This window comes from Microtus ochrogaster, linkage group LG9 (assembly GCF_000317375.1).
Source record: "Microtus ochrogaster isolate Prairie Vole_2 linkage group LG9, MicOch1.0, whole genome shotgun sequence".
Lineage (NCBI taxonomy): Eukaryota > Metazoa > Chordata > Mammalia > Rodentia > Cricetidae > Microtus > Microtus ochrogaster.
In genome coordinates this window covers 12,468,756-12,483,015 of record NC_022034.1, presented here as the reverse complement: position 1 = coordinate 12,483,015, position 14,260 = coordinate 12,468,756, and the positions used below count along the sequence as shown (strand labels likewise).

The 14,260-nt window shown below is 47.3% G+C and overlaps 1 protein-coding gene across 3 annotated transcripts in view; it reads left to right on the top strand.

Annotated features, from left to right (window-relative positions):
• The first annotated feature begins 23 nt into the window (after nt 1-23).
• The window catches only part of Arid1b (AT-rich interaction domain 1B), a 357,068-nt gene continuing 342,831 nt past the window's right edge, over nt 24-14,260 (top strand). For all 3 annotated transcript variants that reach the window (XM_005363408.2, XM_026787331.1, XM_013352342.2), the window contains exon 1: nt 24-1,676. In XM_005363408.2, the coding sequence (XP_005363465.1) occupies nt 102-1,676 (1,575 nt within the window). In that variant the 5' untranslated portion in view covers nt 24-101. The remainder of the gene's footprint in view (nt 1,677-14,260) is intronic.

The following is a 14,260-nucleotide window of genomic DNA, read 5'->3' as shown; positions in this document are numbered from 1 at the left end:
GCGGCGCGGTGGCGGCGGCTCCGGGCCCCATAGTGGGGGGCGGCGACGGCGGCCTGAATAATGTGCACCACCACCCCCTGCACCCCCGTCACGACCTGAACATGGCCCATAGCGCGAGCGCCGCGGCCGCCGCTAGCTCCAACAGCGCGCAGAGCGGCGGCTCCGAGGCGCCTCTCAAGGAGGGTGGAAGCGCCACCGCGCTGTCCTCCTCCTCCGCCGCCGCCGTCGCGGCCTCTTCCTCCTCCTCCTCCTCGGCGGGCCCCGGCTCGGCCATGGAGACCGGGCTGCTCCCCAACCACAAACTGAAAGCCGTTGGCGAGGCCCCCGCTGCACCGCCCCATCAGCCGCACCACCACCACCATGCCCACCACCACCATCACCACCATGCCCACCACCTCCACCACCACCACCACCATCACCACCACGCACTACAGCAGCAGCTAAACCAGTTCCAGCAGCCGCCGCAGCCACAGCAGCAGCAGCCGCCACAGCCGCCGCCGCAGCAGCATCATCCCACTGCCAACAACAGCCTGGGCGGCGCGGGCGGCGGCGCGCCCCAGCCCGGCCCGGACATGGAGCACCCGCAACATGGAGGCGCCAAGGACAGTGCCGCGGGCAGTCAGGCCGACCCGCAGGGCCAGCCTCTGCTGAGCAAGCCGGGCGACGAGGACGACGCGCCGCCCAAGATGGGGGAGCCGGCGGGCAGCCGCTATGAGCACCCGGGCCTGGGCGCGCAGCAGCCACCCGCGCCGGTCGCCCTGCCCGGGGGCGGCGGTGGCGGCCCGGCGGCCGTCTCGGAGTTTAATAATTACTATGGCAGCGCTGCCCCTGCTAGCGGCGGCCCCGGCGGCCGCGCTGGGCCTTGCTTTGATCAACATGGCGGACAACAAAGCCCCGGGATGGGGATGATGCACTCCGCCTCTGCCGCCGCCGGGGCCCCCAGCAGCATGGACCCCCTGCAGAACTCCCACGAAGGGTACCCCAACAGCCAGTACAACCATTATCCGGGCTACAGCCGGCCCGGCGCGGGCGGCGGCGGCGGAGGAGGAGGAGGCAGCGGAGGAGGTGGAGGAGGAGGAGGAGCAGGAGGAGCAGGAGGAGCAGGAGGAGCAGCGGCAGCGGCAGCAGGAGCCGGAGCTGTGGCGGCGGCGGCCGCGGCGGCGGCGGCGGCGGCAGCAGCAGGAGGCGGCGGCGGCGGCTATGGGGGCTCGTCCTCGGGGTACGGGGTGCTGAGCTCCCCGCGGCAGCAGGGCGGCGGCATGATGATGGGCCCCGGGGGCGGCGGGGCCGCGAGCCTTAGCAAGGCGGCCGCCGGCGCGGCGGCAGCGGCGGGGGGCTTCCAGCGCTTCGCCGGCCAGAACCAGCACCCGTCGGGGGCCACGCCGACCCTCAACCAGCTGCTCACCTCGCCCAGCCCCATGATGCGGAGCTACGGCGGCAGCTACCCCGACTACAGCAGCCCCAGCGCGCCGCCGCCGCCGCCGTCGCAGCCCCAGTCCCAGGCGGCGGCGGCGGGGGCGGCGGCGGGTGGCCAGCAGGCGGCCGCGGGCATGGGCTTGGGCAAGGACCTTGGCGCCCAGTACGCCGCTGCCAGCCCGGCCTGGGCGGCCGCGCAACAAAGAAGTCACCCGGCGATGAGCCCCGGCACCCCCGGACCGACCATGGGCAGATCCCAGGTAACCCCCGCGCCGGCCGGGCCTGCTTCCGCCCGGGCCTCGCGAGCGAGCGAGCCCTGACTTTCTTTCTCCGCCGGGTACTTTTCCCGGCGGCTGGCGGGGGTGGCGGGGGCGCGGCGCCACCCGGCCGAGTCCGGAGCTGGCGGGGTCGGGGAACCGGGCCGGCCCTCGCCCTCCCCCGCTACCGCTTGCGAGCCTGTGCCCTCGCCAGGCCCGGGACAGGACCGCTGTCCCCCCCGAGGCCGCGCCCGCCGGGAGGGCTCTCGGGGCGCCGGGATCCGCGGCCCGGCCTGGCTCCGCCGGCGCCCACGGTGTGCCCCGAGTGGGCGCGGAGAGAGAGCAACTTTCTCTCTCCTCCAGGCCCGGGTCGGGTTCCCATTCCCCTGCGAGGTAGAGGCAGGGATAATCGAGGTTAGCTTTGTGACAGCCGTGGCTGTTGGAGTTTGGATGTTTACCAGCAGGAATAAGACCCAGATTTACAACGACGAGGAGGCGAAATATTGTAAAATAACATCGATTCGTTCCTAAGAATAGTCGGGGAGATCCATTATGGGGCTTAGGGCTGCCTGGAAGGAGTCACCTTCAACCGGGAGGCAATGTTGAAGGAATAGATTCCGGATCGATGGAACTTATTTTGATCATGGGTTAGACCTTCATTTTTTATTCGGCAACCCTAGTGAGGTAGTAGGCCAGTGAAAATGGATCTTTCTGGATCGCATTTATGTGGGTTTTCTTGATTGTGCTGTCGCCCGAGTCCTACAGCGATGTTAGGAAGTGTCTTGCGCTCTCGCTGTCTCTTGCTAGTAGGCTGAGCCTAAAGACTGACTTCATCTCCTTTGCAAGGTTTGGAATTTGAATTGTGGAGGTAAACTGGCTGTAATAGTCTCCAGACAGCTGCCTCTGAGTTGACATCTAATCTGCCATCTGATTGGCTCCCCTCTCACCATTGGGCATTTAGCACTGCTGATGTAAATAGAAGTGCGGAGCGGTGCAGTCACAAAAATTCCTGCCACAAATAATAACTGAACTGTGTTCCAAGCAGATGGAAGGTTGAATACTATTTAGAGCTTAAATTGTTATGAATCAGAATTAGTAGTAAGAGGATTGGATACAGAGAAACATGCTGTTGTCCAGTATTGGGCATTTATAAAACTCGGGTCTTTGATGGCAATCTTACAATATGAACATCACATTTATCGTGGACTTTAATTGCAGACTGAAGATAGGAGCATTGAGAAATAATTAAAGCACAGGTCCTACCAGTTTGGCCTTTGTTGAGCTTTTATAAAAATCTGATTTTTAACAGATTTAACTGTGAATATATTTTAATTCTATCAGCACACAGTTTAATACGTTAAGATTTCAGTATTTCCATTGCAGTAATATTTCTTGCTGATGTTTAATTATCTAAACTCAGAAGAAAGCTATATATTTGGTGATTCTTAATTAGCTTAACATCAGAATGAAGCCATGCCTTTTCTGTGATCTATGTTCTTGTAATTGTGAACATTTTAAGCTGGTCATGTGGAGGAGTGTAACTTAGAATTGGCATATTTTAAAATCCATGAAATGAAACTAATTTTTGTAGAGAACAATTGACTGGAAGAGACAATGAATATTTCTGCGAAATTCTAAAAGCCTGCTCCTCGGTTGGTTTGTAGCACATAGAAGTCCCCCCCCCATGTTGTTTTCTTCCCCTTGATTGTTTTGTCAGGCTAAGTAACGTGAGATTTATTTGAACTGCTTATGAATTAGAGCAAGCATATTATAGGCAAGTTGTAGTCGGTACTGTTTCTTCCAAATAATATTTCCTCTGTGCACGTCTTTCTGCTGTGAAGTTTTGTGATGGTTTTTAATCTGCTAGGAAGGAATAGCAATGGTTCTTTGTATTTAGATAATTTGTTTTAGGAAGGTGTATTTTAATAATAGTTGTGTATCAGGATAGATTTGTTAGGTAAAGGCATTAATTTACAAGTAACTGAGTGACTCCTAGTTGGTACCCCATATCTGCTGTTTCCAAATCTACGTAGTCCATGGAGTGCTACTTCAATAAAACGTGATTTCAGTTTTTGTTTTTGATCCACACAGTAAATGTGAAAGAGGAGCCTGGTAAAAATAAGCCCATATTATAATTAAAATTCTCATCTTTGTAAACTGTAAAGGGAGGAAGTCAGAGGCAGTTGTAGGTTCGTGTTGCTTTTAGAGTATTATTTCTTAATGGTACCAATCATTGCAAGTATTTTTTTGTTTGTTTGTTTTCTTTGAATGAGCATGTCCATTATGGCCTCAGTGTGGCCCTTGGGAATTGCTTTTTTTATCTCTGAGAAAAAAGGGACAGACTTAAGACCTCAATTCACATAGTTCTCTTAGGTACCTTGCCGATAACAGAATGCTTCTTTTTACACTTTCATTTTTTTCCGTTTGTTTTGCTTTTGGAAGAGCAGTAGTATTTAGAGCAGTAGTATTTAGTATTTGCTATGATAACTGGGCTAGGTAGCCACTTGTCCATAAGATTAGATTATACCAGAATATAGGTCATAAAATGCAGTCATATTAAATAATTGAAAAATAAATCTTTTTTGGCTTTTAATACTTTTAGTTTCATTTTTGATTCTAGGCAGATGGCTTGGTGACAGTTTGTTTTGTTGTTGTCACCAGGAATAAAACCTTCCTGTTGAGGGGAAGGTCTTCTCAAGATGGAAACAAACCGTTTTATGATTTAGTTTGTTCCCTTTCCTTTTTCTTTTGCAATAAGTATTTAGATAGCAGTCTCAAAATGAGTCTTAGGGACTGCCCACATACATAAACTTTTAGGAAGTACACATTTGTCTTGAATTCTGTGCATGATATTTTATCTTTAGTTTATACATTATAGTAAAATATAATAATAATAAAAAGTGCTATTTACCTTTAGAAAAAAGCAGTTAGTTTAGTCTTACCAGGTAGGAAGCCCCAGAATCCTTCCTTATTTATTCCTCAGAATAACTGTAAGGACCATGTAAGGTCTCATAAGGGTTATCCCTTCCCTCTTCCGTGAGATCTGCCAGTTCACATCTTATCAAGACATCTCGGCGGCCTCAGTTTATATATTTGCCTAGAAATGATGGCTGTTATCTAGTTAGTGAATTTAGGAGCAGTTTTTCATACAGAAGGCCTGTTATTTAAGAAACAAACCTAAGACCCCATGATGACAACCCCACATAAAAAAAAAGTCTGTAGTTTTTTATTTTTATGTTTTATGAGATGAAAATATAGCTCAATTTTGTTAGATGCCTTGACTTTTACATTACTTATTTTTGACTTTTTTATAATAGTAATCATTTTCAAGGCAGTTGGTATAAAATTACTCTTAATTTATAGTAAATCAGATTTATTCCTGGGTATACGTTTTTACCTTTGCCCTGTAATTGGAAACAACCTTCCTTCTTTTTTCCTTTTGGTTTTGTCTGTCTGTATTTAAGAATACATTTTTTGTCCAGGCTCTGGCCATTGCATTTTTCTCAATATCATGTTGTGTGAGAAGTGTGTCATGGGTATGGGCACAGTCCAGATCACGCTTGGGCACTTTAACTGATGGAGTTAGTGATGAATATCCCGTTTCTTCTTTGGAGATGAGGAAAATGACATCTTCACTCTGCTATGAGAACACCATTAATTCTACTTTGAGAGCTAATTTGAAAAATAGGGGACTAGCTGCAGGAAGACTTGCTAATCTTCCTGGACACAGTTATCTTTTAAGGAGTGGTAGGGGTGTTTAGTTTTTAGTTCAGTATCATTAATGGACCATATCCCTTTATAATTTGTGCTGATGTGTGTGTAAAGATGTCTTCTGATACAACTGGAGCATCGTTTCCCTAGGATACACACCAACTTCACATCACCCTCTGCAGATCCAGAAGGTGATCCCTTCCTTTATTTAACCCTGTCCTTTCCCAGGAGGGTTGACTTAAAATTTTCCCGGTCTGTGAAATTTCCCAGCTTGTTTTGGGAGCTGTGCAGATGCCCTTGGGCCACGAGGTTTTGGGAGCTGGCTGACCTATTGCCGGGCCTTTTTTTTTTTTTTTTTTGCCGTTGCTGTGTCCAGCTGTTGCTGCCCAGGTCCTGGAGCCCCGTGCTCCGAGCCGTGTTCTCTGGCTCATTCCACTTTCATTTTTGGCTGTATGTAGCTTTGTAAATTTGAGGTTGATATTTATGTTTGATAAAATTGCTGTGTGTTACTTAAAACAACAGATTTATGGGAAGCTGAAAATGAATATTAATAAGAATCCCATTAATTTTTTGCAGTATTTACATTTTCAAAATGGATGTTATGAAATTTTTATGGCACCAAAGCAGTGCTATTTTTACTTAAGGGGCCATACCCACTTCTTAGGCAGTTTGGGAGCTGGGCTATTTGGGGCTGTTTGTGCCTTTTCAGAGGAGTGTTCTTTTCAGAGGAGGCTTTTGCTTTTGCAATTCTCTGGACAGGGAACGTCATGCTGCATGCTTGCTGTTTGTGCACGCTTGCTGTGTATGCATTCTTGGAGCTGTGTATGCATGCTTGCTTTGTATACAGGCTTGCTGCACATACAAGCTTATTGTGTATGCATGGTTACTGTGTATGTGCGAATGCTATGTATGCACAATTACTATGTATGCACACTTGCTATGCATGCACGCTTGAAGCTGTGTACGCATGCTTGAGGGTGAGGAATTCCAGGACCCATTCCCTCGTTCCCTGTGGTGTGGGGGAGGAGCACTGGGCAGGGCTGTACATCCACCCAGAAGGTGTCTATGCATCGCAGATGCGGATGTTACACAGTATAGCCAGGCCCAGTTTGGAGATTGTTTGCAGAAGACTCTTGACCCTTTTTGGTTTAATTAGGTGATTGAATGAATTCTGGTCTGAAACCTTGATGTGCTGTGAAATTCAGCAACTAGAAACAGATGCAGGTACCATTTAGTTACTACCTGAGTGTCTCTAGAACTGTACTCAGTTTACCCTGGGTTTACATATGACTAAATATACTATTCGATATATAATAATAGATATATACTTAGTGTAGTATCATACTGAGTGAATTTACTGAAGTGTAGTAGGTGTGTCCCCAGGAAGTTTTCTTCAAATGTATTTTACTTTTGAAGGTGTTTTTTTTTTGTTTGTATTTTTTGTTTTGTTTTTCAAGACAGTTTTGTGTACCCCAGGCTAGCTTGGAACTTGGCGGATAGCAGAGGCTGACCTTAAACTTCTGATGCTTTCTCTCCTGTGCTGGGATTCCTGGTGTGAGCCATTACCACAGTTGGTTTTCTGCATTCTTGAGATTGAACCCAAGACTTTGTGTGCGCTGGCCAAGGACTCTGCTCAGTGGGAATGCTTTTAAACAACTGCTCCTTAAAAGTGACTTAAATCTAAGTCGAGTCCAGTGGCTTGTTTCCAGACTTGGTTCCGCCCGCATGGATCGATGCCAAGTGTGTTAGAAGGCTACTGTTTGACAGAGGAATTAATGCTGACTGTATTTTGTTTCTTACATAATGTTTACTTCCAGGACAGACTGCATCCGTGGGAGACAATCATTTCCATTTTTAAAGTCAGGGAGATGGCAGCAGGGTCTGGAAGGATGTGTCAAGCAGGACTGTCCTTTGGGAGTGACTGTGTGAGGTGCAGCCTCTGCTGGTCAACCCTTGTAGGGTGCTTTTAGGTGTTCTGGGCCTTGAGGAAAGATGAACCCTGAGAGCCAGACAAGAAGTTATTCCATATTCAACCATTCTGGAAGGGAAGCCATATTTGATAAAATCTAGAAAATCCTGGATGGATGTCAGTACCATACTTTTCCCTTTTTGGAATAGATTGCCAAAAAAGTGTTTAGATATGTGTCTTTATATATTGATGAAACATCCATAGCATAGAGTTTACTGTTTAACCGCTTGTAGGCAGAATCAGGTGGCACTGGGCACATCTTATTCCTGTGCTGTCATCTCTGAAGACTTTTCACATCGTAAACAGCCCAGAGGTGCTGCCTTTAGTTCTTTGTGTCAAACTTTGACCTTGCTCGCTGTGGCTGTGTGGTGTGATTACACTGCTTTTGTTTGTTTGTTTGTTTGTTTGTTTTTAAGGGACCATTGGTTCTGCCACTTTATAGTCCATTTGTAAAGCCTTCCTCATGTTCCTTTAGGGTACCAATAATGTTTTCCTTTTAATTTAAATAATTTGTTAATTTCCGCTGTGACTTTTGGACTTCGTGGATTTGGTCTTTCTGGAAGTGTGTGATTGTGTCATTACTGGGCATGGAGTCATAATTGCCCTTGTCAGGATGAAAGAGCAGGAGGCCTTGAAACCTGGGACTCTGTATGGACGTGGAAATAAACTGTCATGATCACATCTCTTTTTGCTTTTTTTTCTTGCTTTTGCATTTTTAGCTTCTTTTAAAGCACATTTGTTTTATATTTGTAGTGTTAGGGGAAATTATTTACACGGATTTTTTTTTTTTCTGTTTTAAATGTTCGGGCAGCACTGCCCTCAACCCCAGACACAGAGTGAATCTCAGGCTAGGTGACAGATACTGTATTCTCTTTGCTCTCTGCCTCTTAGGTGCTGTAGCTCCTGCTGGTGTCTGTATGTCTGTCTCTATGCCATGGGCTTGGACTTTTGTGTGTAGGCCAGAGGTTGGCATTGAATATCTTCCTTTTTAGAATTATCTTTTGGGATAGAGTCTCTCACTGAACTTGGAAGTTACTAAATCTAATAGACTGGCTGGCCCAGCGAGCCCAGGCCACCTCTTGTCTCTCTGCCTTCCCTTGTGCTTCAGCACCCAGCTTTCCTTCTCCTCTCCTCTCCTCTCCTCTCCTCTCCTCTCCTCTCCTCTCTTCTCCTCCCCCTCCCCCTTCTCCTCTCTTCTCTTTTCTTCTCTCCTTTCTTTTCTCTCTGGAGAGGGTCTTATGTGCTCTGAATGACTTAAACTTCTCCCAAGGGCTGGGTTTACAGGCACACGTTAATATTTGTAACCTTATGTGGTATGTGTATGGAATGCCGAGCTTCCTACCTGATAGGCGAGCATTTTACCAACTGAGTTCCCTCCCCAGGCTGCTTTTTTGGCTTTTTTGTTGTTGATGAACATTGAACTCAGGTCCTCATGATTGCAGGGCAGACTGGGCAGATCGCAGCTCCCCTGCTGTTAGTGTTGAGTCCTCTGTAAATACAGAAGTTCATGAAAAAAGTACTAATAGATATAAAAAATGCTAAATTTAAAAATTAGAGCAATTGATCTAAAATGTAAAGGCTGCTCCAGAAGAGAAGCTTGCTAGATCCTTTCTTTTCTTTTTTTTCATTTTTATTAAAGCGTTTTTATCATACAATGTTTTGATCATTTCTTTTTTTTTTTTGGTTTTTTGAGACAGGGTTTCTCTGTGGCTTTGGAGCCTGTCCTGGAACTAGCTCTTGTAGACCAGGCTGGTCTCTAACTCACAGAGATCCGCCTGCCTCTGCCTCCCGAGTGCTGGGATTAAAGGCGTGCGCCACCATCGCCCGGCGATCATTTCATTTTTATTAAAGCGTTTTTATCATACAATATGTTTTGATCATGTTTGTTAGATTTTTAATGTGAACAGAGTGGGGGGAGGGAGAGAGGGTGGACATTAGGATTATTTTTTAATACGGTTGATGTTGTTATGCAGTCAGCTCTTCAATTATGAGCAGAAGGTACCAGATCCTAGAGAGGAAATGGACTTATCTGAGCTCCTGTGCTGGGAAGAAGCAACAATTATTTTCTACGTGAACATTTAGCGTTCATGGATGGTGTGTGGTATGTGGCTGCCCCAAACAGCCGGCTGCAGGTGATTGGTTACTGAGTGCCCCCTTTTTAGTCAGTGCTGTGTAGTCGTAGGCAGTTCGTGGGGCTGCGGCCCCTGCTGCTCCCTGTCAGCTGATTCCAGTGCTGCCAGGGCTTGCCCTGCCATACCTGCATGGCGAGTGTTTGGCACATTTCTGCAGTGTGAACGGCAGCTGTGTGGCTCCTCAGAGTTGTGGCCTGGTATGGGGAAGGGGTGGATTTCGGAACTACTGATAATTGCAGGTGGATCCGGTACAGCTGATGTTATTTAGCGACCCCGTTTCTCCCAGTCAACTACTGGCTTTGTGCCTGTGCAGAACGATGCTCTGTTAGAGACAGTGATAACCAGAACCGGAAAATCGAATCATTACATAGAATGGTCCTTTTTCTTTTTCTCAGTCTTCTGCATCACATGGACTCTTGGAAAAAGAGAGGCAGTCTTCCGGGCCTGGGAATCTCCTTCGCTTGTGGGTATTTCTGAGAACTGTTGAGATAATGGATGCTGGCTGAGCCAGTACAGCCACTGCTCCAGGTCCTGGAGTGAAACCAGGCAAGACGATGAGTGAGGTGGCTCCAGAATTCTCAGCAGCAGCTCCCGTTTTCTTCTCTATGGCATCTCAGAAGTTCAACCACTCACTCCTCAGAGCCCAGTCAGGACATGACTGGGAATCCCAGAATTGATCCAGGAGTTGACATCTAAGTTTTGAAACGCTACCCACCAAATTAAGAATCCATTGTTGTGTCTTTTATTTTCTTTTTGCAGTTCATTTGTAATTTTAAATAATAAATTTACTTTGCCCAGTGAGGTATGGGTGACCTTGGAAATGCGAGTGGAAAATCTTGCCAAGCTAGTAGTTTTCTGAGGAAGCAGGCTCAGCTCCCCAGGACTGGGGTATTCTTTGTCTTCAGTCCTGAGATAGTTAGGGTTCCTGAGAGGGTGACGTCACAAGGCGCCTCTCCTAGTGGAGAGAGATTGTGGCTGGGAGTCCAGCAGGCCCTGGCTTATCGTTGGGCCGGGGCACTCATTCTCTCTGGCCTCCGTGGGGATTTTATTTTCCATTTGGAATGTTCAGACTGGTTGCTGAAGGCTTTCACTGAAGTCCTTCTGTTAACCCCGGACCCTTACTTTTGCCTGACTCTCTTCCTGGACCTGCTTCTGTCTCACTTCTCAGTATGGTCAAGGACAGGGCTGACCCTTCAGTCAGGTGATGTTTAGCCCTGCCCAGCTCCAGAGTTCTTCACTCCTTTTAGGCTCCAAGTAGTGGTCCACCACTGTCTCTGCTCTAAGCTCCCAGGCTGAGGGGAAGCCGAGAACCTTGCTGCTGCTCAGACCGCATTGCACGGGTGTAGTGATGGATTTCAGGTCGTCTGGAGGTCCCTGTGAGCACATGTCATTGCTGCTGGTAGTCCTCTGAAAAAGTTACTTTCTTTTTAGGATTATTAATTTTCAAATTTTCAGAAATTATAAGCGAGGCGTTTTGGCGTTTCTGGGTAATTGGGCTTTGGTTCTTTACTAGCTGAGTTAGCTTGCTTCCTTTTGTATTGTCTTCAGCTTCACTGGAACTATTGCTTAGATTTGTTTCCTAACAAAATTATGATTTGTTATGTATAGGGGTTAGGAGTGTTTTTAAATAATCAAAATATGCAATGTCAAATCTGAGACTGCTAATGGCTTTTCTCAGAATACTTTATTTTTAAATTATGCATATTTGTTTGTTTGTAGTTGTGTGTGTTAGTGCAGACGCTGGAGGCCACAATAAGATATTAGATTCCCTCGAGCTGGGGTTACAGGCAGTTGTGAGCTGCCTGTTGTGAGTGCCAGGACTTGAACTCAGGTCTCTCTGAAAGAGCAGTGTGCACTCTTAACCACTGAGCCATCTCTCCAGCACCAGTCCTTTTGTTTTTAATGCTGAGATTTAGAAAGCTGTCATAGACAAAATTAAATTCTGTTATGAACAAGTGCCGAATGCTGTTTGGTGTTTTCCATGCAAAGAGTAAATACAACATAGGATGCATAATTCTCCCTGGTGAATGATCAGAAACTCCTGGGGGTTTGCTGAATGCAAATCACAGTGAATGGCTGTGATACTCCTCAGATCTTGTACAAAAGATCTTAGCTCTCTAACTATACCACCTTAGGGGAAGCTCACTGGGGGAGCCCTGGATGGGAGAGGGGAGGGGAACCAAGCCGAGAGCTAAGTATTCCGTGTGAGGCTGCTATGGTGCAGCCTGGCACACTCTGTGCTACCCCGAAGCAGGAGTGGAAAGCGGTGCCCTTTTGGAAACATTTGAAAGGTGCTTGGTAGCTTGTCCTGATATGTGTCGCTCACTTTCAGATCAGTGGAACCTGTACAGTCAGCGCTCACTCTTTTAGGGACTTGGAAGTCATTCTTGGGTGTGATGGTATTGGCAAGAAAGGGAATCTAGTGTGGATTTTTGTCTTGAGTATCATTTGTGTGATGTGTTCTCCCGAAAGAAATGACTCTGCAGCTAGGCTACGCCCAGCAGCTGGGAGGAGAGTTGCTAGGTGTCCAAGGCCAGCCTGAGCTACCTAGTGAGTTGCAGGACAGCCTTAGTTACAAAGTAAGGCCCTGCCTCAAAAATAAACAGAAAAGGTCCAGAGTGTTCTTGCAGGAAGGGCCTAATATCAGGTCATGTAACTTTGCCTCTCTGGGCAGTCTTGTGCCTGGCCTTCAGGAGGTGTTGCCATAGCCAGAATGCAGCCTGCTCTGTGCTTGAAACTGTGCGGTGAGATGAGAGCCCCCAGCCACTCCGCTTGATTAAGGGGTCTGCTATGCACAGGGTAAAGGAATGGGAATAGTTTTGTTAGGGCTGTACTTCACAGAGTGTGGAGAAGCAAGGAGGTCCTTCTCATTAACTAAATGGAGCTGGAGATGGAAGGAGAGACAAGGGCAAGAGCCAGAAGTGGTAAGCTGCAGAAGGCTGTTTATTGTCTGTGTGACCTCAGGCAAGTGACTTTTGTCTCTGTGCTCTGTAGTTCCCTTCCAAGGAATGGGAAAGAATCCTGTGGGACTTCTTGTGTGGACTTGATTAGGTGCCTTTGGCAGTGAAAGGGACATTTTAATAGAGTGACAAGATAGTGTGTTTTCTCATCAATAAAGATTTTAAATGAGTTTGTTCTCTTTCTCTTGTAGTTAATTTAACAGTCTATCAGTTTTTTCCTTTCAGAACAAATAGGTTAATATTTGAAGCTTATTTCTAATCTAAATCACCTCAGACTCTTTTCCTGATATTTCTCTCCCAATTAGCGAATACGTGTGAAGTGTGGTCCATAGGTTTCAAGCCTGATGTTGGTGTAGAACACCAGGGCAGATAGGTATGCAGAGAATATTTGTAAATCGTTAAACTTTATGTTCTTTGCTTACCATAGACTGCTGCCCTCAGATTACGGAGGAAATAAATATTGGCAATTAGTTAAATGAAATAGTTTGTATTCTTATGTTCCTTATGCTGCTTACTTAGAAATAGAGATTGTGTAACTGACCTCATAACCGTCTAACTTTTGAGCTGAGGGAAGACGCTGCTAGGTAGACAACTTCCACAGTGGATCTCCTGGTCTCTAATTAATTTTCACTATCAATTAAGTAGGGTGAAATTATAGTCATGCAGGCTAGGAGTTTGCTGGCTGTGAAAACTGCCCTTTCCCCTTGGTGCCAGGTCCCCGACTTATTGGGGAATTGCCCAGCGCAGGAGGAGACTTGTCCACCGCCCTGGGCTTCTGTCCTTTTACCTGGTGGCCACAGCGTGTGGGAAGACTGGAATGATTGACTGTGAGCCCTTCAGACACAGTGTTGATGCTCATTCTGCAGGGGGTGTGTGTTGTCTTTGGAAGTTCCTGTGATTTCCCCTAGGCCTTATGACTTCTGAAGGGGGGGAGAGAAGAAAGGAACGCAACAGAGGAGGAATGTTCCTAGGGTGGTTATGCTTGGACAGCTTACAGGAATATGATTTTTAGTCTGATATTTGCCCTTGTAAGTATTCGGTGTTTCATTGAAGAATGGTTGCAAAGATATTTGAGTCAACTGGCCGTCGGTGTGCTGACTTTTATCCTCTGTGTGGCTGGCAAGCCCACAGAAGGGTATTTGGTGAAGAGGAAAACACACTCCGATGGTCGAGCCGGCGACGCTGAGAGCTGGAGTCGTTTCCAGTGTGCGGTGATTTCTAGGGCCTCCCAGAGTTTCACGTGAAACACGCTAGGTAGTGTGCATAGCACCACGTGATCAAAATATTTTTCCCTGGCTGCTGCCAGAAGCTGACGATTGCTTCTCAACAATCTCACTTGTTGGGCATCCTGCCAAGATGTTTAAGAAAGGCCCCTTCCATGAGCCTCCATTCCTAACCCCACACTGAAGTGCCGTGACCTTCACATATGTAGATTAGCCATGTGCTCTGTGAATTGAAACTGCTGCCTCAGGAGGAAAGCGGTTTTCTTTATTCCACTGGGGATTTGACAGCTATTCTTCCCTGACCTGGGTAAAGGGAATGCAAGGAAATTGGACCCACATGGAGCTGGGACAGATAACCCAGGGAGGCAGCATGTGCCGGCACGCCGGACTCTCCACCAGGTCCTGTGGTGTGGGCACTGGCCAAAGTGCTAACACACACAGATGTGTGAGCAGTGTTCCTTAGAAAAGACCCTGACATTGTGGGCATTTTCAATTAGTGTTCAATAGCCTTTCAAAGGGAAGGTGTTTCTTCTCTGCCCTTCTCTCTCTCTCTCTCTCTCTCTCTCTCTCTCTCTCTCTCTCTCTCTCTCTC